Raw genomic sequence first — 27,609 nt, 5'->3', positions numbered from 1 at the left:
TATATATATATATATATAGTGGGTACAGAAAGTATTCAGACCCCCTTAAATTTTTCACTCTTTTTTATTTTGCAGCCATTTGCTAAAATCATTTAAGTTCATTTCTTTTCCTCATGAATGTACACATAGCACCCCATACTGACAGAAAAACACAGAATTGTTGACACTGTTGCAGATTTATTAAAAAAGAAAAACTAAAATATCACATGGTTCTAAGTATTCAGACCCTTTGCTCAGTATTTAGTAGAAGCCCCCTTTTGATCTAATACAGCCAGGAGTCTTTTTGGGAAAGATGCAACAAGTTTTTCACACCTGGATTCAGGGATCCTCTGCCATTCCTCCTTGCAGATCCTCTCCAGTTCTGTCAGGTTGGACGGTAAACGTTGGTGGACAGCTATTTTTAGGTCTCTCCAGAGATGCTCAATTGGGTTTAAGTCATTGCTCTGGTTGGGCCATTCAAGAACAGTCACGGAGTTGTTGTGAAGCCACTCCTTCGTTATTTTAGCTGTGTGCTTAGGGTCATTGTCTTGTTGGAAGGTAAACCTTCAGCCCAGTCTGAGGTCCAAAGCACTCTGGAGAAGGTTTTCGTCCAGGATATCCCTGTGCTTGGCCGCATTCATCTTTCCCTTGATTGCAACCAGTCGTCCTGTCCCTGCAGCTGAAAAACACCCCCACAGCATGATGCTGCCACCACCATGCTTCATTGTTGAGACTGTACTGGACAGGTGATGAGCAGTGCCTGGTTTTCTCCACACATACCGCTTAGAATTAAGGCCAAAAAGTTCTATCTTGGTCTCATCAGACCAGAGAATCTTATTTCTCACCATCTTGGAGAACTCCATGCGGGTTTTCATGTGTCCTGCACTGGGGAGAGGCTTCCGTCGGGCCACTCTGCTATAAAGCCCCACTGGTGAAGGGCTGCAGTAATGGTTGACTTTCTACAACTTTCTCCCATCTCCCGACTGCATCTCTGGAGCTCAGCCACAGTGATCTTTGGGTTCTTCTTTACCTCTCTCACCAAGGCTCTTCTCCCCCGATAGCTCAGTTTGGCCGGTCGACCAGCTCTAGGAATGGTTCTCGTCGTCCCAAACGTTTTCCATTTGAGAATTATGGGGGCCACTGTGCTCTTAGGAACCTTAAGTGCAGCAGAAATTTTTTTGGAACCTTGGCCAGATCTGTGCCTTGCCACAATTCTGTCTCTGAGCTCTTCAGGCAGTTCCTTTGACCTTAATGATTCTCATTTGCTCTGACATGCATTGTGATCTGTAAGGTCTTATATAAACAGGTGTGTGGCTTTCCTAATCAAGTCCAATCAGTATAATCAAAAATTTCTGGACTCAAATGAAGGTGTAAAACCATCTCAAGGATGATCAGAAGAAATGGAAAGCACCTGAGTTAAATATATGAGTGTCACAGCAAAGGGTCTGAATACTTAGGACCATGTGATATTTCAGTTTTTCTTTTTTAATAAATCTGCAAAAAGGTCAACAATTCTGTGTTTTTCTGTCAGTATGGGGAGCTGTGTGTACATTCATGAGGAAAAGAAATGAACTTAAATGATTTTAGCAAATGGCTGCAATATAACAAAAAGTGAAAAATTTAAGGGGGTCTAAATACTTTCCGTACCCACTGTATATATATATATATATATATATATATATATATATATATATATATATATATATATATATATATATATATATATATATATATATATATATATAAATTTTGGCTGCTGATTCGAAAAGTAAATATAAAAGGTTATACCGTAGCTTAATAAAGGCTATTGTAATCTTCATCAAAGAGAGAAAAAAGAAAGAATCGGTACTATACAAGCATTACACAAGAACTATGCCAATCCTGTAAATCGTGATTGTCACTGATGACATTTGTGTCAAGTGGTGTGCAAATTAGGCTTTGCCGTTTCCAGCCTGGAGAATTTGATGGAGGTTAATGTTGAAGCTTTAAATGTCTTTAAGCACAGTCAGGGGAGAAAAAAGGTCTGTTAACGAGGAAAAATGTAAAATGTCAGTGCTTATATAATGAGAGGTGCGTGACATGCATTTCGTTGCCTCCTCACCTTTACCTGAGAGGAATCAGTGACTTCAATAAGGTTCAAAATTATAGAAGGGGAAAATGGGGATTCAAAGGAGAGGCCAAACGGCTGAAAAAATTAAATTGGGGGGGGGGGGGGATCTTTTATACCATTTTGATGTCTGTCTGGGTTTATTTAAAAAGTTGTGCTTTGACTGTCCTGAGACATGAGGTGCATGTATTTTGTTGCACTTGGCCCAATAGATTATAGTGAATATATGTAAGGAAAATTGCCATTTCTCTTGCTATGAATAAGAATTAAGGATTAAATAGTCAAATGCAAAATAAAATGTCATATGACGAAGACACAACCACACACAATAAAAATCCCCCAGAGACAAGGCTTCAAACTCACCTCAGGGACATTTTTCTTGAACTCTCGGCTCAGCTCCAGCACGTGCTTATGGGAGTGCTCGCTCTCTTCCTGTCGCCCGGCCAGTTGTGTTGCCACTGAATTTAGCTCCCTCTACAGAGACAGAGAGATAAACAGAGAGAGAGAGAGAGAGAGAGAGAGAGAGAGAGAGAGAGAAGTACACATTAGAGAGAGCTGCCAACAGTTATAAACACAGCTTAGTGTGTACATAAATAAATATACACTGCTGAATATTAACAGTGTAATCCTTCATGATCTGATAGAAAGCAACTGCTTACCATAAGACCCAGACCCATAAATAATTAAACCAAAATAAATCCAATGCCTACAGTAGCAGAAGGCCTTTTAGATAATCAGTATCAGAAGTAATCAATACCTCTGCAACAGTCATGAAACTACAGCACAGGGAACACCGGAGAGAGAAAGAGTAGGGGGGGAGGAGAGACAGACAGAGGGTGTAGCTACCTAAAGTATTGACCTCACGTCAATACAATCGTATTCATACGGTGCCATCCAAAAATATAATCAAGCATAATGTATGCACTGCAGATTGCATACACGTGCTAATAACGTCTTTAAGGAATCAAACAGTAATCCCCTTCTCTCTACACTGTCCAAACTCATCCAACTCTGCTCATCTAATTGAAGTTTATGGAGACAATCCCTTATGGCATCCAGCAAATCAAGCAGCCATGATCAATCATTCAATTTCTCCATCTGTTCTCTGCAAGCCAGCAGACCACTTTGCTCTCTCTCTCTCTCTCTCTCTCTCTCTCTCTCTCTCTCTCTCTCTCTCTCTCTCTCTCTCTCTCTCTCTCCCCCCCCCCCACCCCCCCTCATTTTTCCCCTCATATTGTCAAAGGTCTTTTTGCTCAGCCACTGGTGAAGAATGAGGAAAAAAGGCAGACTAAAAAGGAAGAGGGCAGCATTTCAATTACTGTATCAGAATCATACATGACATGGAGAATGAAATTCACTAGGTTTTAATTAATCTGCAGTCTTACTTAAAAGCAATTTAGGAAATTATCAAAGGGGAGAAAAAAATCCAGAGGACAGAAAAAATGGATAGTAGCATTAGATTAGAGATAATGCGCTTAAGGACACAAAAAATTATAATTCTTTCCACACGTCATTAAATTAGGTTTTTGTACTGCCATTAAATAAGGTAACTTTTTGTCCGTTTTAAAAATAAGATATATATATCTATATATATATATATATATATATTTGCCAGCATTTGTCAATAAAAAACACACGAGTGACTTTACTTATTCAAATGGTCTAGGATGCCAGAATGAAGAGGGATGAATCATGCAAATTTACATATAACTACAAACTCATTTATATTGGGTAACTATATTATCATTAGCAGTTTAAAGACACATACTTATTACCTTCATAAATCTATATATATATATATATATATATATATATATATATATATATATATATATATATATATATATATATATATATATATATATATTTTTTTTTTTTTTTTTTTTTTAAAGATAGAAATAGGATTAACAATTTTTATCAGTTTTATCCTAAATATGAGCTACATAAAGCTAAAAATGGATGACGTAAAAACAACAGTGTGTGAGTTCCAAAACCCTAGATTCTGAATGTTAACAACGTAAATACAGGGTTTTATATAAATAAATTCAGATAGCAGCTGGACAACTAACTAAGAGATATCCAATTTGATTGAAGCCAAGCAATGACCAAGAATATCAATGGATATAATGAAGAGTTTTGGGTTTTGATTAATTTAACGTATAATAGAATTAAGCACATGAAGTACTGTTAGGTATCACATATGCAAAGATGTGCTTTTATAGTTATTTTTTTATATTCTTATCATATACCTTAGACATATGCCAAGAATAAATTTGTTTGTAATTATGACAGTCCATTGGATTAGTTTGTGATGCTTTGATTGGGTACAATTCTGTAATAGATATGATAGCTGAATTCTGTAGCTAGATATGCTGGTCAGCAAATTACTTAATTAGATGTCACATACTTAGATGAATGACGATGACTTGTGTCAGTGTCACATGCTCTTGATATAAACACACCTGAACCTGGTAGACTCCTTAATTTTCACTGCAGAATGAACCCTAATGTTTTCCGCTTCTTGGTAGGTTTGCAGAAATCAGACCCGTATGCTACAAAGTTTGTTCAAATGCTTTTATACTTACCTCAAGCCATGAACTTCTGAGTTGCCCGATACTGCCAGTACACAGTGTGTGATGTGCTCCATGTTAGTTAAAGTTCTCGCAGACTAGAGAATTCCCCCCACACGCACACAAACACGCACACGCAAGACTCCCGGTGTAGCACTCCCACTTCCCTGTTGGACTGAAATACTTGTGAATGCTAATCAATGACTGTTCACAGTCCAAATATCTTCAGGCAATTTCAGTTCTTCAATCACATCTACGGCAATCATTTGATTTCATTGGATTTGCTTCGGCACAGAAAGCTTCTCACTGCGATATAAATGCAACGTTTGCTTCTGTAAAGATGTACTCACAGCTCTATACAGTCGCACAGACATTAAGTTAGCTTGAATTTTACTGAAATGAAACAATGGGGGATAAGAAGTGTGAAAAAAAGCAGTTTATGTTTGTTAAAAAAAAAAAGCAATCAGGAGCTGCATTTTCACTACATGGCAAGCAGGCAGGTCAATAGCAAGGCCCTGTCATTAAGCCCGTGCCAGTCAAACATCCGGTGGTAATTGATGAATCTCCCCCTGGAAAGCACCATGGGGGTAGGAGGAGCCACTTGAGAGGCGGAGGCTAGCGCTTTCTACTGAGGCCAGCGTGTGTTGTCCTGTCTGACAGACAGCGTAATAGTGGGAACTGACTGGAAGAGGTATTTACGCTCAAGCATGACGGACCACCTCCACTGAGCAACCGCTCCAGATATGCAAATAAGGAGACTGGTATAAAAAAAACCCTATTGGGGTGGAGAATGTTAAGTGATGCTGAACACCACAAAATATCGCACTCAAATACGTCACGTCAGATGTCTGTGTCTTACACGCCGTGTTGTTTTAAAGAATACGTTCGATAATGCGAAAAAAAAAAGGCACCTAGAGATGAAACAACCTTCATACTATTCTAGATTCTGTACTATAGCACCTGATAATCTATAATATTGACTGCCACTGAATATGTGGCATTAAAAGCTGATGACAACACAAAACACGAAATGTTGACATCTGGAACAGCAGATCCAGTTCCACCCTATGAACAGGGGTAGTCACACCAGCACAAATAAATGGGGGAGGGGCAGGAAAGAAGGAGTGGGTGGCAGCAACAACAAAAAAAAGAAGAAAAAATGTAGATGTAGGTATTATTTTGGTATCCCATCTAATTGCAATCATAGGCAGATGTCTGAAAGTGTGACAGCATCAGCAGAATTACTGCTGAGAGAACAGAATCTTTGTCTAAAAATAATCAGACATTCGGGGCTCTGCTGTTTGTTATAATGGTAATCGATGCTGGAGGCTTTGAATTCCATCAATTTATAGATCCACTCTGTTCTGCCTAGTGACTGCACTGCCTCCAAACCCCTGCTGCACACGCACACACACACACACACACACACACACACACACACACACACACACACACACACACACACACACACACACACACACACAGAGAATACAAATTCACACAAACAGGGTCATCTGCATCTATGTATGTAACCAAGCCTACATGTTTATTTCTCTCTTACACACTATTAAACACACACACACGCACACTCACACAATCTATCTACACTTCTACATACACAGAGACGCCTAATCTCATTTGTAGAACATATTGTTAATACAATAATGAACCACAAGAAAAGAAAAAAAGTAATAATAGCAGTAACCCTAACAATTACACAACCCAACACAGACACATGCAGTGAAGTGGCACAGAGGGAGTAGTGTGTGATCAAAATAAGTAAAGTTGCTTTCCATACGTTCCTTATCTCTTCCATCTTTCGGGAAGGCAGATGATTGTCCTTAGCCATTTAAGATTAGCTCCTCAGTTGCCACATTCAAAAGGAAGATCGATCAATAAATCAAATAAACACAATCAATACTAAACCCTATTGCCACAGACTAGTCTGGTCCACATGTTATTGCAGGCACCACCCCCATCCTGGCCTTTCAGCCCTGTCTACAAAAAAGAACATAAAATTTTGGGGGATGTGAGATAAGCCAGCCAGTGGTCATTGCCAAGAGCTCCTGGTTCCACAACTCCAATTGGCTATATAAGACTGTAGAAAGGACATTACTCATAAATCACACACTCTGGTGCTCATGATATTTCTCAATCTCTGGTGTTTGTAATATTTTTAGGATTTATAATTTAACTCTTGGTGTCACCCAAATTAGGATGGGTTCCTCTCTCAAGGTTTCTTCCTCATGCATTCTAAAGGAGTCACCATACCAAGCCACGGTCACCCCAGGCTTGCTCATCAGGGATAAATACACATATTTTACTCAATACTTAAATTTTTGTTCTATACTTCTTTTATTCTGTAAAGCCGCTTTGAGGCAAATGTCCACTATGAAAAGCGCTATAGAAATAAACTTGAATTGAATTTAATCAAATCACTAGTGTCTGGTACAGAGTCTCTCAGAGTGTTATAGTACCAACTAAACAATAACTGCTGTGGAGTGAAGTGATAAACTGAACTTAAAAATCACAGTGTACTGCACCGCTGTCTGCTTTTCAAGTGCTGCTGGGGAAACTACCAAATAATAAAAACAGAAACAAAAGTAAACCTAAAAATAAACGTTTTCTAACGGGCTACTGCAAGAAAGAAAAGAGAGGGTGGTATGGCAAAGAATTCGACTCTTCCCACAAACGCACAATTACCTGTTAAACAAAATGCACTGAAGGGTGCACATAATACGCTAATAGTGCTATGGTGTGTAGATTTAGCAGGTACTGTCTCTGAGAATCTCATTTTGACACCCTTTCTTAAGCTGCTGGCAGAGCCTGGGAAATGATCCCGAATAATTAATCCCCAGTCAGTCAGGCAGCCTCTCCACAGACAGCACAGAGGATCTTAAAGAGGAGGAGCAGCACATGAGCGTTACAATCATCAGCAGAGGTGTGACTAGCGTTGTCTCGCATTAGCCGTCATGCTGCACTTCTTTTAGGAGTTTTAGCGCCTTTGCACACCACAATCCATCAACAGCCCGTCTAAAACACCTAAACCTTTTTTTTTTTATGGTTTTACTAAGAAGTGTTCTAGAAACAGATGGAAAAACACCCTTTTCTCCTGCCACAGATGAGAACCAGAGACAAAAACTAAGACAAAAAACTAAAAGGGTTTAGACAATGATACTACTCTATATTTGAACTAAATTTCACTTATATCTGAATTCTCTGTATCTGTATCCCAATATTATCATCAACAAGCAGTTACTGAAAATAAACTTTCCCTTGCATGACAAAAGGGAATATTTTGTATAGATGCCACTTCAATTTAAAATCTTGCCTGGCTTCAAAAAAACAACAAAAAAAACATGATTACAGCTGAACACAACATTAATAACTATAAATGCTGTAAAAGGAAAAAAAATTGGAGGGAAAAAAAGATCTGTTATGTCTGAAATTTGAGATTTGTATGAATGGCTATGTACATGGCAAAGATTTTAGCTAAACTACCTTTATTATTGTCAAATGTATCTGTTTTCTCCTAGTATGAGATTACAATGAAACAAATGTTCAATTATTAAGCCGATCACGAACTAGTCTTATTCAGATTTAAGCTGTAAGCTAGAAATGAGCAAATGTTCAGAAATACATTTAACAATCTCCTATGTGGTTTATTGTAATCTTAGAAATACAAAAAAAAAAAATTAGTTTTTGCCATGTATGGCCACCCATAGTGCAGATTCCCCTGTTTCGCTATAGATTTCAGTCATTGACAACAGCAGCAGAATGAATTTAGAATTGTAAATCCAACAAATGTTTCACAACCCAGTGGTTGCACTTCAGCAGAAGAGTCACTAAAACCAGCACTGCAAAAGCAATATCTCATAGATATGATGCTGGATACAGTGTATTCTCTGGTGATTATCCACTATAATGTAGTCTGGTTGTTTTGGAGGCTGTGTGCCATGTGAAATAAATACTCTGTATTCAGGTTGGTTGATGGACTTGGCCAGTCAATAACATTTTTGCACGGAAAATACTTTATAGCACTGGTTTTCCATGCATTTGTTGTATCTAAGCGGTTGAGATGCTTCTTTACACATCCAGATTCATCCTGTTGCAGGTGTCAGCAGCTATGACAACAACAGAAACAAGTGAATCTGCTTTACTGGCAAACATACTGTATAAGCCCATGGCACTATGATTCAATCTGGGAAAAAAAAAAAAAAAAAAAGATATTCCCCCTTTTGTTCTCATATGTCCACAGCTTTCCGATTCCTTCTCAGAGCAGTAGAGCCTTTTGGTTAAAATATTTTTTAATGAAGATTTTGGTATTAAACTCTGTAGGGCATTTTTACATTCCGAAACAAAATCAACCAAGCACATTTGCTTGAGTGATTAAAAGCAAAACTGCAGTTTAGGGTTTGATGTATCTAGTTAATAGACAATAACTATCTAATATAAAATAGGTCTATATAATATAAAACTCATACTCAAGCAAAAATGTAAAATGCTCTCCACACTGATATTCCTAATTAATTAGTCAAATTTGTAGCTGACATGGCCCTGAGTTCAGTTAAATGTAAAATATAAAGACAAGCAAATGAATAACAATCCTATCTTTAGCAGCATAATGAATCATCCTGACATTGCCAGCACTTCACCCTCAATTCATTCTTAATTATTTGTCACCTTTGTTTTTATTAGGTTTTTTTTTTTAGTTTTTTTTATTACAAATCACTCCCACAAATTGCTTTGTTTGAACATTTATATCACATAAATTATATAAATGTTCATTACTTATCATCACCATAACACTCTAATGTTACTTTCACTGTCTGGGGTTAGACATGAACCTTCTAATCACTTTTAAATTCTTGCTCAGTTATTGACTGCTGATTTCTTGGCAAAAGTTGAAAGAGCGGAGTAAACGCGAAAATGATATGGCGCTGTGTTTCCCCGAAAACAGCCAAGAACAGTACTTCAGTTTGCCACAATGAGTTCAACTGCACATAGCTAAAGCAAAGAAATTAATAAGTGTCTCCTCACAATTTATTACAGAGTAAATATAACCAGGGTAAGGAGAGGTATATAAATTGGGGCCACTGACATGACAATCCATAACAAACGGCGCCAAATCAAGAGCTTACCTCCGCAAAGGTGCAACTGCGATGTTGACACTGGCCCAGTTTTGCAGGGCTATCGACAGAGGCGAGAAAAAAAAAAAACACTGAGCGATGGATAACACTGATAAACTGCCATTGTTTATTCTCTCTTAAGAAATATCAATGTGTTCTCAGGTGTGCTCCTTTTTTCCTGTTGTTTACAAGCTTTCCTTTTCCCTCCACAGCTCCCTTGCTGATTGCAAGAGGAGATCAAAGCTTGCTTGCCAGAAGAATGTGAATATTTTAAGTGATGGGAGCAAGCCAAGTTTCACACCACCTGTGTCATCCTGAACTGGGACCCCATCACATTCACAACCTGAGCTCCAGCAGGCCCCTGAGGGCCCAGTTACACAAACCTGGACCACCTGTCAGACTTGATGTTTTTTTTCTTAGTCATGCATGCTGAGGAGAATGCGTGCACGTGTATTGCAATATTACTCGTTTGAGATAAAAATAAATGTATCTAGAGCGCCGAGACTGGGAACATAACCTACATTGAGGATGTACATTTTAAAATGGAGATGATGGACTCGCTAGCAAGGTTACAGAACTCGCAGAGGTACAGTTTGAGAGAATACAAATCATAGATTTGTTTTTGTTTTTCTGAACATCTTTAAATGCATTATATATGGAGGAGAGTTCCTGTGAAGGATGGTCACTTTAAAAAGTAGTTAATATTTCAGTATTTTTTTCCCACTTGCAGCTGTAAATACGCTTACATATTTCTCTAGCTGCATAAACGGTTCTGACAAAAAAAAATATTGCACAATGTTCCATCTGGGATCTGATAACGTGTCTGTATGTATGTGTCTCTTTATGTGTGTGTGTGTGTGTGTGTGTGTGTGTAGGCACCATTTGAGCAGCGATCTCCTATTCCACAGCCAATAAAAAAAAGTATCCAGAGTGTCCACACCAATCTAAACGCTGCTATTCAACAGCTGTTGCCTATGGCTGGAGCACAGGGAGCACTGGAACAGAGAGAGACACTGTAAGGAGAAATAATTAGAGTGCCCTTGTGTATACCTGTGTAAGCAGGTTACACCAGACTGTCAGCTTTCCAGCATCATCTCTCAGATGAGCCGTAAAGCCTTTACAGAACATTCCTTACATTCATCTGCATCAGGGTGCTCGGTACACATTAGCTGAAATCATGGAAGGAAAGACAATCTATTTGACGCTACACTGCCCACATGTCCAAAACCCTTTCCTGAATGCCGGCGCTTCGTGCTGTTAACTTCCATCTTATATTCTGGGCAGACAGCAAAACGTGGGCAAGGGGCAGCAACATTTTCCCTCTTCTCATAAATTACTCTTTAAACTGGCGGCTAAATGAAATCAAACTAAAAAAACATAGACCACTCTGCATTGTGCTGAAGCAAACATTTATTTATATTTACGCTAGGATGTTCAATTCATATTTATTGTCCTCTAAATGTTAAACGCGCCCAGTGAAAAGACTGTGGAAAAGTCCAATTTTTTTTTTTTTTATCAATAGTCGGTAGCATGAAGATTCAGAGGTAATCAGTGGGTCAGACTGTTAGTGAGCTCTGTGTAAATGTCAGCTCACTCATTACCAAAGCAAACCAACATGGCCAGAGGAACCATGATAGATGGCTGACCTAAGGAGGGCCTCCACACTGATAACGAAGGTCCCTCTCCATCCTCCATATTAATCAATCCATTTATCTCCCATGTTTCAGAGACACTTGGATCATCCTGTCACATGTGGACGATCAGTCACACGCAGAAAGATTCAGTGTTTGACTTAGGAATACCTTATATGCCTATATATGCTCCGCATGAAATCATTCCTATATTCCTTATATGCCCCAGCTTTCATAATGAACTAAACCTGACCTTTAGAACAATCAGGAGATCATGAGCCTTGATGATTTAATTAGTTTTTTTTGGCCGCATTTATCAAGCTATAAAATTAACAAGGCCTGTAGCGCTTGCACTATAAGACAAACAATCAGCATATGAAGTGCAACAACGTAGTGTTATAAAATGTTCTGCATTTCTCGGCAGAAGAACGGTGTAGGGGCTGATTGCTGCTCAGCCGTAAAATCGTCAACGTATCGTGACACGAGCTGCCGCAGTCCAGCAACTCCCATCTGTACCATGCAATCTCAAAGGAAAAACAAAAAAAAATAAAGTCTACCAGAAGCGTGACGACGGCAACGAGCTGTCTCCATTCAGCCCAGTCATGCGCTTCTCTCCTGGGCTCAGCTGAAGGTTTTGGATGGCAGAGTAGAAAGCGCAGGAAGAGAATTGGGAGAGGGTTTACATCGTGAATCCCAAAGCCAGGGAAGAGCGCCCAAGTGGGGTTCTGTGAAGTGTGAAACCCCGTCATCATTACCAGTCCTCCAGACAAATAAATCCATCATTAGGGCTGTTACACGCACAGATGAAAGTCCACCGCTCAAGCCAAATTGAGACAGCAGCAGAACGGTGGGCACCTTCAAGAATGCACCATGACAGCACAGGATAGAACTCTGGTTTGACTTGATGGCAGAGGTGGTACTATAAATATGTCTATGCATGACCACCCAGTCTGGCCACCAACAGTGCTCTTTCCTTGCTCATATCTAGCTACTTCTCTCAGCTGTGCATGAAGGACATTAGGGATTTGGCCCTCTTTTGCTCCAGCAGAAGTGACAGCACCACGGCGAGAGATAACGAGGGGTCAGGAGCTAAAAAAAGAAATTAAATTCAAACTAAATCAGGAGGCTTTTAGCAGCGTTATCTGAGACTTTCCACAGATATCACAAGTTAATTGATCTGAAGCATCTCAGGAGCCCAAGTTCTCCTTTAGCCATGCTTTCCCTCTGATGTAGATCTACAGAGGTGCTATGCATTCAGAGCATAAATGTTCTCGTAGGGTCCGGCTATCATACAGCCATGATATGAATCAATAGACTCTGATCACTGAGCAGCTTCTTTAGAAGATTTAAAGTGAGGATATTGGCCTCATTTTCCTAGCTGAGACAAAGAAAATCATCCAAAACGGTAAACACGCCACAAAGAAAATTATTCTACAGTGCGATCCATTATTCATTTAAGATACATTTTTCATTTAGGAGAAGAGTGGAAAGGATGAGCAATGATGAATGCATTGCCCAGGATGCAATTTGTATGTAAAATAACAGAATATTAAAGAATATGTTTTAAGTGCAAATGTAGTTCAGTGCCATTTAAAGGGTGAAAAAAATACAGTGAATTAGGAAAAATAGAGCCTGTGGCAATGCATTCTAAAAATCACTTAGTGGTACTCAGAGAGGCTAAGTAATGGGGCACAATAAGAGGCGTTCCAGGACACGGCACTCAGTCTCTCCATCATCAGATGGCCATAATTCAGAGAACAGATTTTCATTGATATATCATTTGGCAGGCGCGGTAAGTAAACCGAATAATAGTGCATCAATGGAACCTCCTGAGGATCCTTTTCTTCTCCCTCTCTCTTTCTCTCTCTTTCTGTCTCATACACACACACACACACACACACACACACACTTACTCTCTTCTACACATTCTCTTTCACCCACTCCTTATGCTCTTCTCTCTTACTGTCAAGTGCACAGAGGCTTAAGAATAACACACATGCGCGCACATACGCAATTGTACACACAAACACTGATAATACTGGTATAAACCCTTCTCTCTTTCTCTCTTTCTCCCTCCCTTACTCACAGTTCTTGGTGTTGGGTATCTTCTCTGGACACACTGCTCATCAGCCTCACTCATTTAACACAGATTCAGCTCAGCGGCCAAGCAAGAGCATGAGAAAGGAAAAAGTACACGAGTGATTCAGCTTCAGCAGAGAGCAAAGAAACAGCAGTTAGAAAAGGAGAAACTTTAGAACACTGACCTACAAAACAGAGACATGATCCAGCACTCCTTTCAACAAGTCCAAATATATTTTATGCAAGTTGCTTTACACTATACCTCTATTACTATTTATCCAATACCTAATGAAACCCTGTGTTAATGGCTTAAAAGCTATGAGGGGTGTTTAAGTCAAACTGGGACTTCTAACCCTAACCCTAACCCTAACCCTGCATTTATTGCTACATTTATACACTTATCCTAGTGTTTAACTAACGCCTGGGAAGACTCTGCATAGAAAGATTTGTCAGTACACCTGAACCAGTAGTTCACCCACAGAAAGATTCGTTTCGTGCAATTTCTTGAAAGGTTATGCGTCAACACGCTGAACGTTTACAGGAATGACTGCTGCGGGCTGCGAACCACCACGACTGGGATCGTCACTGATGGACATGCACTGAAACATTTACCCCATTCAAATGTTCCAATCACCATCTTACTGTGGCTGCACATCTCTTTACCAAACTGTGCTTGAAGTCTTCTGTAGATATTCGTGGGTTTTATACCTTCGTTTACAAGAAACTTCAACCTCCTGAGGATCCTTTTCTTCTCCCTCTCTCTTTCTCTCTCTTTCTGTTCCACATACGAACTAACACTGTTGTCTGCCATCCTGATTAACGGTGTCTGTAGTACCGCCATGCTAGCATCCATCTTTATCATGCTGGGTTGACTAGAACAGCCCTTGTACTAAAATCAGTGTTTAGATTCTACATAAATATTACTGGTTACTTATGCACAAATCATCCAAACAGACGTACATTTCTTTTAAATGGATGGGAAAAAGGCTGGATGCATGTATATTTTTAAAGAAAACCACCTTTGTAAGTTTAGAAACTCTCATATTGTCTGCATTTTCATTTTGAGCTCACACAGATACTGTCACCTAACATGAAGTTTATTCAACTGCCATACATTTCATGGTGAACAAAGATTTAGCACTACATGTGTAGCTGTTAGTTTTCCTTTTCCTACAGTTGACTCATATAGTTCAATGAAGTCACACAAATGTCTTATTTTCTCCACTTGTTCTATACCAACATTCCCTGACATGCAGCCTTTAGCCCTGATGGCAGGACTGGAGCATGCCACTGTAAGCACAGGGGGGTAGGTGGTGAGATCTATTTGAGTTCGCACAATCGATACCCAGAGGGCTCAGACAGGGAGGGTATGGGTTTTTTAATGTGGGGCTTCTTTATGGAGCTTTTTTTTTTTATTTTATTTTTTTTATTTTTATTTTCATTTTTTTATATATGTAGTGACCTAGTTAGGCAAACTACCCATTTTCTCCTCTGAACTTCACCTCATGCACTGCTCAATAACACATTACCCACAGTGAAAAGATGCAAACTTGTGGAGGGGAGAATACAAACACATAAGCTCGTTTCCCTCGAAATTTGGAGGAATGACACTTTATAAAAAATTATACTAGGCCGTGTGCGTGTCTGCGTGTGTGAGAGAGAGAAAAAGACACTCAGTGGTAATGACGAGTGACTGGTCAATGTAATGAAGCAGAGGAGAAAGCAGTTTGTGGTGGTCAGATAAAAGTCTACTGAAGCAGAGGTTTATGTGAGGAGGTGTTGCCCATGAAAATGCCTGTCAGATTATCTCAGTGCACTGTGGGCTTCAGCATCAGCCTAATCCAGCTGGCATGTACAAGTGTCTCAGCCATCTACCGTGAGGAGCCAAAGAAAGAACAATGAATGAATAGAAGGTCAAAGAGAAAGGAAGGGGAAAAAGAAAATTAGATCTATGGTGTGTAATGTAACCTTCACTACTTCCTTGACAGGCATGTTCCAGGTCAATGGCAGTAGCTAATCTTTAGCTCTAATGCTCTGGTAAGGCACCATCTAGCCTGGTGTGGGCAGTCGCTTTTAGAATGCAAACACCAGCAAGTTGATATGAACTCTCTTTGTAGATTTTGATAGATATGTTTTATGGGTTACAGCACATCTAAATTTTTGTTTGTCCAGATTATTATTTTTTTAACCTAAATTCTGAATTCACAGTTCATGCTAGCATACTAACACCTGTACCACCTGTACAAGTGCAGCATCTTGCCTTTCCAGAAAACCTGGCATGAAATTCTTCTCATGAAACATGTCCTTCCTCTTCTTTCGGCTGCTCCCATTAGGGTTCACCACATCCGATCATCTGTCTCCATAGTACTCTGTCCTCTACATCTATATATTTTCCTCTACACACATACACATATATTAAAAAAATATATATATATTTATATTTTTAATTACGTATTCGTTTTTTTTATTTTTTATTCTGAAACCAAACTTATAAGCAAAGACAATAAAATTTGTTTGGCTTTTGTTGATTCAGCTTGTGTAGTTTCATCATAATAAGCTACTAGTGCTTATTCTGACATGTGAGCCAGACCCACAGTAATATGAATATACTTTAAAACACATCAAAACTTAGACTTTATTCCACACTAAAAAGATTTTGTGTTGTACTGTGGATGTGGGATAATGGTGTTTCTTTGGCCATTGTCAGTTGGTACAAATCAAATATATCCGAAACTGACGTTGAGTTTATTTAGCTACTGTTGCTGCCATTATAGCAAGACTTTTACAACCAGAAAGAGTGATGTACAATATAAACTCTGCATTCCAGCAAGCAATACAGAGTATCATGTATTCAGTCTTGTAGAACTTACCACTGCAACCTCACATTAAACTGAACAAAAACCCTTCCTGATTCTAATGGTGTGCACAATCTGTGAAGAGTTCATGTCATCTATCTGCTTCAGTGTGGAGAGAAAAAAAAAAGAAAACTTTTATAAAACACAAATTTACACACACAATAAGATTGTTACAAAAAACATGGTATCAGTCAATATTCAGAGGTTCTTTACAAATTCTGGGAACCCATATGACTGACTGTTCACACACTATATTAAGTGGTTGGTGCAAACACTTCAGACCATTATTATAGTGAAGGAGGTATGGAAGATAAGAGAAGGCACAAGAGCCAAAGAGCGACTGCTTACAGGAGCAGCTGGCAAGAGAAAACTTAACTCCTGGCAGCCACTCAGTAGAACACTCTAAGCTTTACGGGCAGCGGAGAGAAAATGCTTCCTCCTGAAGCAAAAAAAAAAAAAAAAAAAGAGGGCCCTTTCATCTTTGCAGTGAATAACCCAGCTTGAAGAAACCATTTCAAAGAGGTACTCGTTTACCTGCTCTCACACTTACACTGGGATGGGAGGAAAAGCAAAACAGAGAATAAGAAATAGAAGGAATAAGTAAGGTATCTCCCCTAGCCACTCTAAACTTAGCACTGGTCCAAATAAAAGTCTGGAAATGCTGAGGTGGTCTTTTTTTTTATTATTTAATCTGGCTTCTTTTAAAAAAAAAAAAAAAAAAAAAAAGCTATTAATTACTATGCACTTTGACGCATTTGCATGTCCAGTGACTGAAATCCCACATGAAAGTGTGACACAAAGAGAAACTGTAGGTAATAAAAAGAAATTCAAACTATTTTAGTAAAATCCTAGATATGATGGCAGAGCATTTGAGAGAGAGAGAGAGAGAGAGAGAGAGAGAGAGAGAGAGAGAGAGAGAGAGAGAGAGAGAGAGAGGGGAAGATTTATCCCTTCACGGCCTTTTGACACTAAATTAAACTGTTGGGTCCATTCCCTGTGCCAGCTAGTTATCTTTCCAGGCTAATTTAACACTATAATTTACGTTCCATATAAAATATGTCCCGATATGGTCCTGTCATGGCAGTACATCATTTTCAGCGAGTGCGCTGGTTTCAGTGAAAAGGACAGAATTAGATCATATTCATGATGCAATTAAACACTTCAGTGGGAATCAATGTAAAACTGATGAGCCCTGAAAACAATGCATATGGCTGAGAACATTAGAACACATTACCTTCCCCTGGATCCCCTCCACAGACGCAATTTAAACCCCTCCACTAACACTCTTGGCTGCCATCACCGCCGCCTCATAACACGCAGCCATAATAAATGAATTTTTCACAAAATTATTCAACTACTAAATTGCCCATGGTAACTGAATATCAGATGAAAGTGATGTGAATTATTAAGTAGAGATACTGTTTGTTCTCATCCAGAGTATAATAATCACCCAAATGGGGGAAAAGGAGAATAAGAGAGAGAGAAGTGCAATGGGAATGTTTTATAATAAATTCTGCTATTGATGTAGAGTCAAGGAGAAGCTGGTCTGCAGCCTCGGTTGCCTGCTGAGATGATGGCATCGACCATTTCCCAACAGGAGGAAATGTGGGTTTTCTTGTGGTTTCAACTACAAGTAAATTACTCAGCTGAGCCTAGTTTGATCATACAAACACAAGCTTAACTAACTTCAAACTGGTTCATATGCTCAAAAATTATTTTCTGTGCAAAATATAAGTAACGGCTAAGCAACAAAAATGTTACTGAATAACATTCACATGTAACTATATTACACCTTTAGTTCCTTGAAATAATCCCATATGAATAATATGCACAGATAGTTTGTAAGCCCTTTACAATTTTCTGAATACATCTGAAAAGTCCAAATAAGTTACATAAAGAGAACCCAATTAAACAAATGATGCAAAAACATTATAGTTGTATAATCATTAAGTGTTTCTTTTAATATAAATCTTGGGGGGAAAGTTTGTAAACCTCAAGAAGTTGTTTTAAATTACTTAATTTAATTGAAATCAGGAGCTTAAATCAAGGGGATAGTAATCAGTGAGTTAAGAAGGCCCATCCCATGATTTAAGAACATTACTTGGGTATTTACTATCAATGTCTGCTTTTCACCGTAGACAGGATTATGTATGTGTTTTATGCCTTAACCAAATGTGATTATTGCAGGTCCCTGAAAAAGCCTGATTGATAATCAGACTGTAATGCAGGAAATTCAGCATTTACTCAAAAGGCATGGTTAATAAAACGGGAAGTCACAAGAGCCCCAGGGTAACATATAAGGACATACTGGCCACTTTTGTGTTAAGTGTGAATGTTCATGAGAAATGTTTGGTCAAACACTGAATATGTATATTTTGCATAACAGCAATACAAAGAGAAAGCCACTACTCTGCTACTCTTGCTGCCTGAAGTTTCCTCTAAACCACATATTTAGCCAGAAGCATAAAGAATTATTTTCTGTTGATAGAACTGTTTGTGAAACAAACACTGCATTCCAGCATAAGAACTACATACCAACCATGAGGCATGAGGATGCACTGTAATGGTTTGGGGCCGTTTTCTTGCCCAGGATCAGAAAAGCCTGCCATTATTGTTAGACCTTTAAATTCTGGACAGTACAAGCCAATCCTACAGGAGATTCTTAACAATTCAAAACAATGGCCGTAAGCACACAAATAGGTTTACAAAGAAATGGATAAAGCTAAAATAGTTCAGACCATAACCAAACAGAAAAGTTATGGAAGGACCTCCAATACATTCTGGTGCATGACTGCCTATTCGGCCAAAAGCGCATTATGAAGGTCAGGTGAGTGTTCTGGGCCACAGTTAGTGTTCCAGTTTATCCAAGTGGTGTTCAGTGGGGTAAGTCAGGGTACTGTGCAGGACACCATTTTTGTGTTTCTTTTACTCAAACCATGGCAAACAATTTCTTTATGGATCTCATATTGTGCCCAGAGACATAGTCATGATGAAACATGTTTGGATTAATGTTCATGTGCTTAATGTGTGTCAGTCATTTCAGTCCATTTGTTGCTCAGCTCCATCAATGGAAAAGGACCTCCACATTTAATTACCAAACCACACAAACGTTATTTAGATGACTTCCTTCTTCTTTCGGCTGTTCCCGTTAGGGGTCGCCACAGCGGCTCATTCGTCTCCATACCCCCCCTTTTCGTCTACAACACAAACGTTATTTGGAGGATGGACCATAAATAGCAAAGTCAAGTCAAGTTTATTTGTATAGCGCTTTTCACAACAGACATTGTCTCAAAGCAATGACAACAACATGTAGCACATGCTGTGTTGGTACAAGTATATGAGCAATAACAATACAATGATTTCTTCATAATATTACAATACTTCAATAAAAAGAAAAAAGAAAAATTTATTTTTATATATATATATAATTGAATCTATGGATCTTGACATCAAAACTCTCTCAAACTGTTGTTTATTTGAGGGTAGCATGGAGAAATTACTTTGGAACCTCTACATTTATGACAGCATATACTTAAAGACTTGCCTCAACTGCAGCATAATGCCATTAGTGAAACATGAAGTTCGCTTTTGCAGACTTTGTAAATACAGCCGGTTATTCATCACCTTCCTATGTCATTGTGTTGCTTTCATCTTGGTAGGAAAAAGCAGCAGATCATGTGCAGGGTCCACTGGGAAGAAAGGTATGCTGTGCATAATTCCAGGGCACAAGTCATTGAAAGTGCAGAGGAATCTCAGAGCATTGTATCTGAAAAAATAGAGGGTAATTCAAGTGTTCGTTCTCACCAATTCTTTCACTAAACACTTATATCGGCTCAATAAAAAACAAGACCCACACCAGCTGTCTATTCTGAATGAAAAAGTATAGTCTTTACTACAGAAACAGGCAAAATAGATGGCATGGACCAGTGCATCTCGCCGTGTTCTTTTGAAGATCATTTCTAATCCAAAATGCTGAGTGGTAAACAAATAGGACTGGTTGCAACTATAGATCTGAAAGCTACATTTCAACATTTTATTTGCTGTGGAATACATTGTGCTGTACCCTCACCTTCATGTGAGAGCATGAGTTTCCTTAGAGTGCAGCCCTATAGCATAGTCTTGAAATTGCATGAGGCCACACACTGCCCATAACAGCCCATTCTACTTGCAACATCACTACCGAGACGGAGTGTGTTGTACCGCAAGATCAAACGGCTCCTAGCAAGGCTGCAGGATTATGTAAAAAAAAAACTTAAATAAGTTGGAAAACAAGTCTAAACATGAGTGTATTCGTGTTCTTGGGCCGACTAAGGAGGTCGTCACATTTACTAACTGCCAACACCAGAGTTTAAAATAAATCGAGTTTGATGATGTTGATAATTCGGCCGAGAAGTTGAGTTCTTTGCAACAACAGACATGTTGTTAACAGACAGAAAGGGCTCTCAGGAACACTGCTCTGCCTTATGCCCTTGTACCAGTGTTGAGAATCCAGCACCCAATGGATATGTGATTAAGGATGGTCCTATAGTAAACCTCATTAATGTATGGTTGGTGTAGAGTCTTTGGCAAAATGTTCACAGCATGCATATGGACTAAAATCCTATTTGATCAGGAATAACTCAAAATGACCCATGATGGAGTGACGTGATTATAACCAAACCCAAAGCAAAATTGGAATATTTTTATAAAACAGCACAGTTAATCAGCTCATACCACTAGTGACAGTTTTTAGTTTATTAATGAACATCATGCTGTTTACAGTTAATTCATATCTTACTTTAAAGAAGATATGAACAGCTAATCTCACCTCAGCATCTTTTTTCTTGTCATGTTACAAAAAATCTGGAAAGTATAACCCACTCTGTCCTAAAAACTCTCCTTTGGTGGAAAAGTCTTCTACCAAATCCTCTCTACAATGATTATTAACTTTCCCTTGTTAAATGAAAACATGCTTTTTGAATAAATACAATTCTTATTCTGTTTAGATTATATGGATCATCCACTGTATATGTGTATGAGCTATAGAAATAATAAAGACATTAATTTAAAACAATCACTTATGTTGCAGCCAAAACTATGTGCCGAAAGAGAAAAATAATCCACACCTTCTCAACTCAACAAGTCTTGTTTCACAAACTTGTGAAAAATGGCATAAAGAAAGATTGATGTAAATAAATAATAAAAACACATACATAAAATAAATAAACAGAAGAGAAATCCAAATTAATCCCAATTTCATATAACCACCCAATGGCTGCAAAACAGCATCAATTCTTTGAGGTACACTTGTGCACAGTTCTTGGAGAAACTAGGCAGGTAGGTTGTCCCAAACATGATGGAGAACTAACCACAGACTTTCTGTGTTTGTAGACTGCCTCAAATCCTTCTGTCTCTTCATGTAATCTCAGACAGACTCAATGATGTTGATGAGATCAGGGCTCTTTGTGGGCCAAACCTATATGCTAAAGTTAATTCTTAATGGCATTTAGATGTATGTTTGTGGTCATCGCAGGATAAGTATCTGCCTATATTCCTCAATACTGAGGACACCATTATCCTGACCAAATGTCCAACTCCATTTGAAAAAAATGCAGCCCCAGACTTGCAGACTAGCCTTGTTTTTATGTCAGAGGTTTGGATTTTTGGCCAAAATTCTTCCATAAAGACCACTTCTGGCCAGACTTCTCCAAACAGTTATTGGGTATATCTGAGTCCCACTGGCTCCCACCAGTTTTATGTTGATGGCACTGCTAGACTTCCAGATCTTCTACTGTCAAAGGGAAGTAAGCATGATGTGTCATCTGCTGTTTCTTTCTGCTCTTTCAAAATAGTTGACCAGCACATCTTAAAACCCCAGTCTTAAAACCATTTAAAAACATCAGCTCCCTCTGAAAAGACCTTGCTGAGTTTGGCTATTCCTCACCCAATTACCCAGTTTAAGCCTGCTAATCAGCTGTTTCTGTTGCGGTTAATGAATGTGTTTCCACTTAAATATAAAATTGATTATTATTAGCACCTGCTTGGTATAACTGGTTAATTATACACCTGCTTCTGATCCTACAAAAGCAAGTGTTCATAGCAGGCAAACATAAGAATGGAAAGCTAATGGGTAGTCACACCTAATATAGGTTTGAATTTCTTATTCTTAGCTCACTTTGCATTTTGTAAATTGTTCAAATAAATTATTAACACTCACTTTATTTACACTCACTCAGCATTTTCCTTCTTTTTGTTTTACAACTGCCTAAAACATACACAGTTGTGTAATATATGGTATAATAGTATGTATATGTTTAAGGCATATTATATATGCACACACATTACACATATTATATATACACACACACACACAATCTATCAAAACCATAAGCAACGGCAACAAACACTGAACAACTGAACAACAAAGCAAGTGCACCAAGTGTGTAAGTGAAGTGCTGCAAGTTAAAAAGGGTAAAATTTAAATGCGTTTTGGGGGGTGAGGATGTGTGATTGAGCAATTTAGAATAATTTTTTCCAATGCGAGTTTCTCTTGACTCCTCTGCTGAAATAGTAATTACACTTAATGATGCTTTAAACTGTCCATCAGTAAGAAGGTGAGAGGAGGGGTCACTGTAAAGTGCTCCAGGGCCACAGTATGTCAGGACAGATGCGAGAGGTTGCACTACAGCGGTGGCCAGTCCATCACACAAACATTTCTTCAGAAAATAAGAGTCATGGGACACAAGGTGCACACACACATACACACCATTATTTCAGCATTCTCAGCATACCACAAGAGAGAGGATAATTGAGATACAAGGGCACAAAAAAAATGAAGAGAGAGAGTTAGTGTAAGTGCTCTATCAAAGCAGAGAACGTAGACGTGCGCTTGCTGTCAACAACTCAGTTTATATAAGATTAAAATGTATAGTGAAATATGAAATACACAGATGAAATTGTAACACTATAATGTTGTCTGAAAAAAAAAAAGTTAACACATTTATACCAAAATATTACAGCTGATTATATACAGATCACTCAAAGTCCAGATCACACAGGACTAATTTCATATAAAACAATGACTTCAAAATATAGGCAAAATCAATGCCTTTTAGTTTTCATTTCTAATTGTATGAAATTGATTATATTTTTTAACTGACAAATAATATGAATTTCATAACATAAAAAGTTTATATTGTCATCAGGCCAACATACGAAATTTTTGAAATCTTTATATCCCATAGTTCTCTTTTCGATATTCAGGAAATATGTATTGAAATACATTTCAGATTCAGATACATTTTGGGAAAGAAGAAAAAAAAATATAAATGCCTTCTAAATAAACAGTTTATTTTTCAATCACTGATTTTCTGAACAGTCGATTATGTACTACTGTGCTAGGTTGTCCACACGGTAAAGGTTTTAGCATCCAATCACCTTTAGATTTGTGGCTAATAAGAAACAAAGTGAGCATGTCTCAATTCATGTGGTTTTCCCCTCTCAATCAGGACATTCAGATGGGGAGAAGCAAGTCAAGGCTTGGCAAAGGCTTGTGTTTGCACCCGAGAGTGTGTTTGCTGAAATTACTGTCAATAACACCTCAGAGGGAATGCAACTAATGCTAATGCTAATGCGAGCGCAAACAAATGGCATCCGTGTATCGTGTGTAATCTGTGCGTTATGCGCAGGGCTACCAGAGCCTCATATGGTATAGTCATACAGAGCCACACATTCAGGTGTATGTCTGTTTCCCTGCATCTTGTTGACAGACTCTCTTCCATGCTATTTTGCTGCCAAACTGACAAAAATACTAAATAAATCACTCCCAAAACTGCTAGTGTGGTTTCAAACGCCATCACTGTGGGTTCCCCACTTGACAATGTCAATACTGAGGAGTAATGGAAGTATTTTATATGATTGCTTTTTTTCTCTCTCTTCATGTTTTCTTTTACCCCCTCCTGTGGTCCAATCAGCACAAGGGCCAGAACAAAAGAGGCATTGTCTCTTTAACCAAGGGCAGCAGTGTATCACCGTTTCTTCCACTGGTACTCCACTTTATTAGCAACGCTGCACACCACTGTTTATACTAGTGGGTATTCCATGTTTGCTGGAACAATTACAGTATGACAAATGGCCCATCAAGGCCATCTATCAGAGGCTGGCCGACAGGAATCCTATAAGGAAGGCGGCCATTTGTCCCCCTGCTCGCCTTCTCTGGGGTGCCATGCTTCAGTATCCATGACAACACGCAAGCCGCTCACCCTGCAATGAGAGATGGCAACCCAGGCGCAGCTCTGGAAATTAGCCTTTGACACTCTCCTCCTTTTAGTGCATCCCTTCAAAAAACACACAAACACACCATGTACAAGGATGTGCACACACTCCCCATTTTCCAGGCCATACAGTAGAAGGGGCAAATGACTCCTGTAATGGCAAAGATCCCCTGCCAGACCGCATCCGAGGAAGTAGAGCATGACCAAACAGGAGGGCAAGACAGCCGATGGCCACTGCTTATACCCTATTAGCGTCAACTCGAACACGATAGTACTTCTGCGGATTCCCGTGGAAAAGAATCATGTCCACACATCTTCAGGAAAGCAGACTGACATTTTATTGAGCTTTTTGTGCGCTCTATATTAAATACTGGGAATGTATTTGTTTTGCATCCAGGCCTGCAGTTGTTCATTATATTTCACCTTTTGGATTATTGAAACAGGAAACTCTGGGGTATTGAGAAGGAACCAAATTGCTTGGGACTTCGGAGTCCTTACTGGTGGAATGGATTATAGAGCTTTAATAAAGGTATTTGGGCTTAAAAAAAAAAAAAAAGACGAGCTGGCAGTAGAGAGAGATAATAATGAAAAGAATTGTGAGGTTTGATTCAAAGCTCACTGAATCTAGACATATTAGTCTAACGTGAACAGCCTGGTTCAGAAAAATAATAACAAAAGGAGACACAATAAGGGTGTCAATATTTATTACAACAAAAGAGAGGACTAGGATAAATGAAAGACACCATAGGAAAGGCACTTCTAGCTATATCATTATCAGTATTAGTAGAAATATAATTAACAAAAATTAACAAAAACTATTTAAATATAACAAAGAAAAGTTTCGATATATTATTATTCCGTGTCGTGTTTTCAATGAGGTAAAACTAGCTATGAATGGAAAAACAAGGAGAAGAAAAGGAAGTGGGAAATTAAAAGTTTAGTAAAAATCATATTAGGAAATGGAGCATGGAATGAAAGATTCAGAAGCAGCACCTTAGCATCTAAAACCTGCCTGTAAAAGCATGCAATAGCAGCTTTTGTATTCATGTGCTGCCGTCTCTGTCTCAATATTCAGAGAACTGACAGTTTTGGCAAACCACCGATTGACCTTAACTTTGTCTAATTTAATAAAAGCAGTTCTGATCAGCCACCATTGAGACACAACATTATCAACAGAGGACTAAATGCTGTTTAATTTGGTGTTTCACTTGTGCCTGCTTTTATACAGCTATGAGCAAGAAGGAGCGGGAGCAAAAGACCCATTGTACTGCTGATCGGAGACCAGTCATGTTTTCCCTGTTTACAGAGCTCAGTGCATGTTTGGGAGTACAGAAGCTGTCTGTTCAACAGCAATTCAATGCAATTCCACCTGAAAGATGAGACGAATCAAGAGCTCAGTGTGTGGTACTGTATTAATTCAACAAGAGGGAAAGTGAGTTTACAGAAAGCAAATAATACTGTGTGAACATGATTATGGGATTGGAGTGCTACTGGAGAAGACGTTTAAATAAGATCACAGTTTGCACAGACAATGTTACAGAATGTAGCATAGAGGAAGCGCAAAACAACCACAAGAATCTTATTCTTCTCAATGTCAGTTGATATGGGCGGCAAACATTCACGCAAACCGATCATCAGTAACCTACCACTGGCATGTGAATTAAAAAAAAAAGAGAACTAAAAAGACCACCATGTGCTTAAACTGAGGCTACACAATTACTCAGAAGGTGATATGCTACCTCCATCTCCACTACCTGTGCATATAAACACGCATACAGTATGGACACATGCACAGACACACTGAATGGCATATGCTTTGATTTAAAGGTCATTAGTTTTTAATTGCATTGTTAATTCCCTTTGGGGAGGAGAAGTGGCACATTATGTGTGGGGGATGGGTGCTCAGGGGTTTAGAGTTTGTAGGGAAAAGGGTGCTAAAGCAGAGCAACAGTAGACATGGTGAGGGGGGGTGTTTGGGATGTCTCATTGAACCACTATGTCACTCAAGTAGAATTACCCAGAAAGAAAACCACACATTATTTGAATTAACAGGCTCAAACAGTGCCAAGGTCCTCGCACCATTATAAAGCCTTTTACTTTCCCACCAACCACCAAGTCTGCTGTGTGCTTGTGTGCTTTAGACTGCAAGAGGCAACAATTGCAGATTAGTGAAGCCCCTCTCCCTTTTCAACAGAGGTTAATAAAAAGCGACAGGGCTAAGTCCGCTCTGATTAAGAATGCTGAGAGATATTAGAGCAGTTTGTTACATCAGATCATTATTGGATTAAACATCACACTCATAACAATGAAATTTTCATTTTCCATTTACACCATGTACACACAAAGCTAGTTTTGAGAGTACACGTGTCAGACAAAAAAAAAATAATAAGAAGAAGAGTACTAGTAACAGTATTATAATAAAGTGCACCTTTTTAAATATTTCCTGTTATGTCTCCTTCAGTCTGGATTACCAGGCTGAGAAGCTACAAGTCATGGTGCAATTTGATCCTTATTACTTTGCTGCATCAGGAAACAAAAATGTTGGTCTTTACAGAACCAAATCAGAAGCTTTATTTTTTTAAGAAGTAAATGGTCAAAACTACACATCTAAAGCATGGCATGAGCTATGTTTGTTTATTTAATCAGCAATTAAAATGAAAAACAAATTGAAGATATCCACTAAGTGGGACTAAATTGAGATTCAATCCCAACCACCAATTCCTCACCTTTTAAAGACTATAATCATTTGTTCAAAATGTCTCTTATTCTGAATATTATAAGTAGAATTACTTTATTGTTCACCATATTTAGGTTTTACTTCACAACCAAGATATTCTTTATAATTTAGATCTGTTGTAATTATTGTACGGAAATGAAAAAGGACAAAATCATTTGCCTAAATCTTGCCTATTTTATTTAATTAAATTTTTATATATATATATATATATATATATATATATATATATATATATATATATATATATATATATATATATATATATATATA

General features: G+C 38.4%; 1 protein-coding gene across 5 annotated transcripts in view; it reads right to left on the bottom strand.

Annotated features, from left to right (window-relative positions):
* cux2b (cut-like homeobox 2b) overlaps positions 1-27,609 on the bottom strand; it is a 118,857-nt gene that overhangs the window by 69,677 nt on the left and 21,571 nt on the right. For 4 of the 5 annotated variants that reach the window (XM_083554388.1, XM_083554389.1, XM_083554391.1 and 1 more), the window contains exon 2: positions 2,450-2,560. In XM_083554388.1, the coding sequence (XP_083410514.1) occupies positions 2,450-2,560 (111 nt within the window). Of the gene's footprint in view, positions 1-2,449; positions 2,561-19,974; positions 20,061-27,609 lie in introns of those variants that run through there. The other variant, XM_083554392.1, reaches the window with a different exon arrangement.

This window comes from Silurus aristotelis (assembly GCF_946808225.1).
Source record: "Silurus aristotelis genome assembly, chromosome: 11".
In the NCBI taxonomy this organism is placed as follows: Eukaryota; Metazoa; Chordata; class Actinopteri; order Siluriformes; family Siluridae; genus Silurus; species Silurus aristotelis.
Note: the sequence above shows the minus strand (reverse complement) of the source record. Positions and strands in the feature narration are given on the sequence as shown.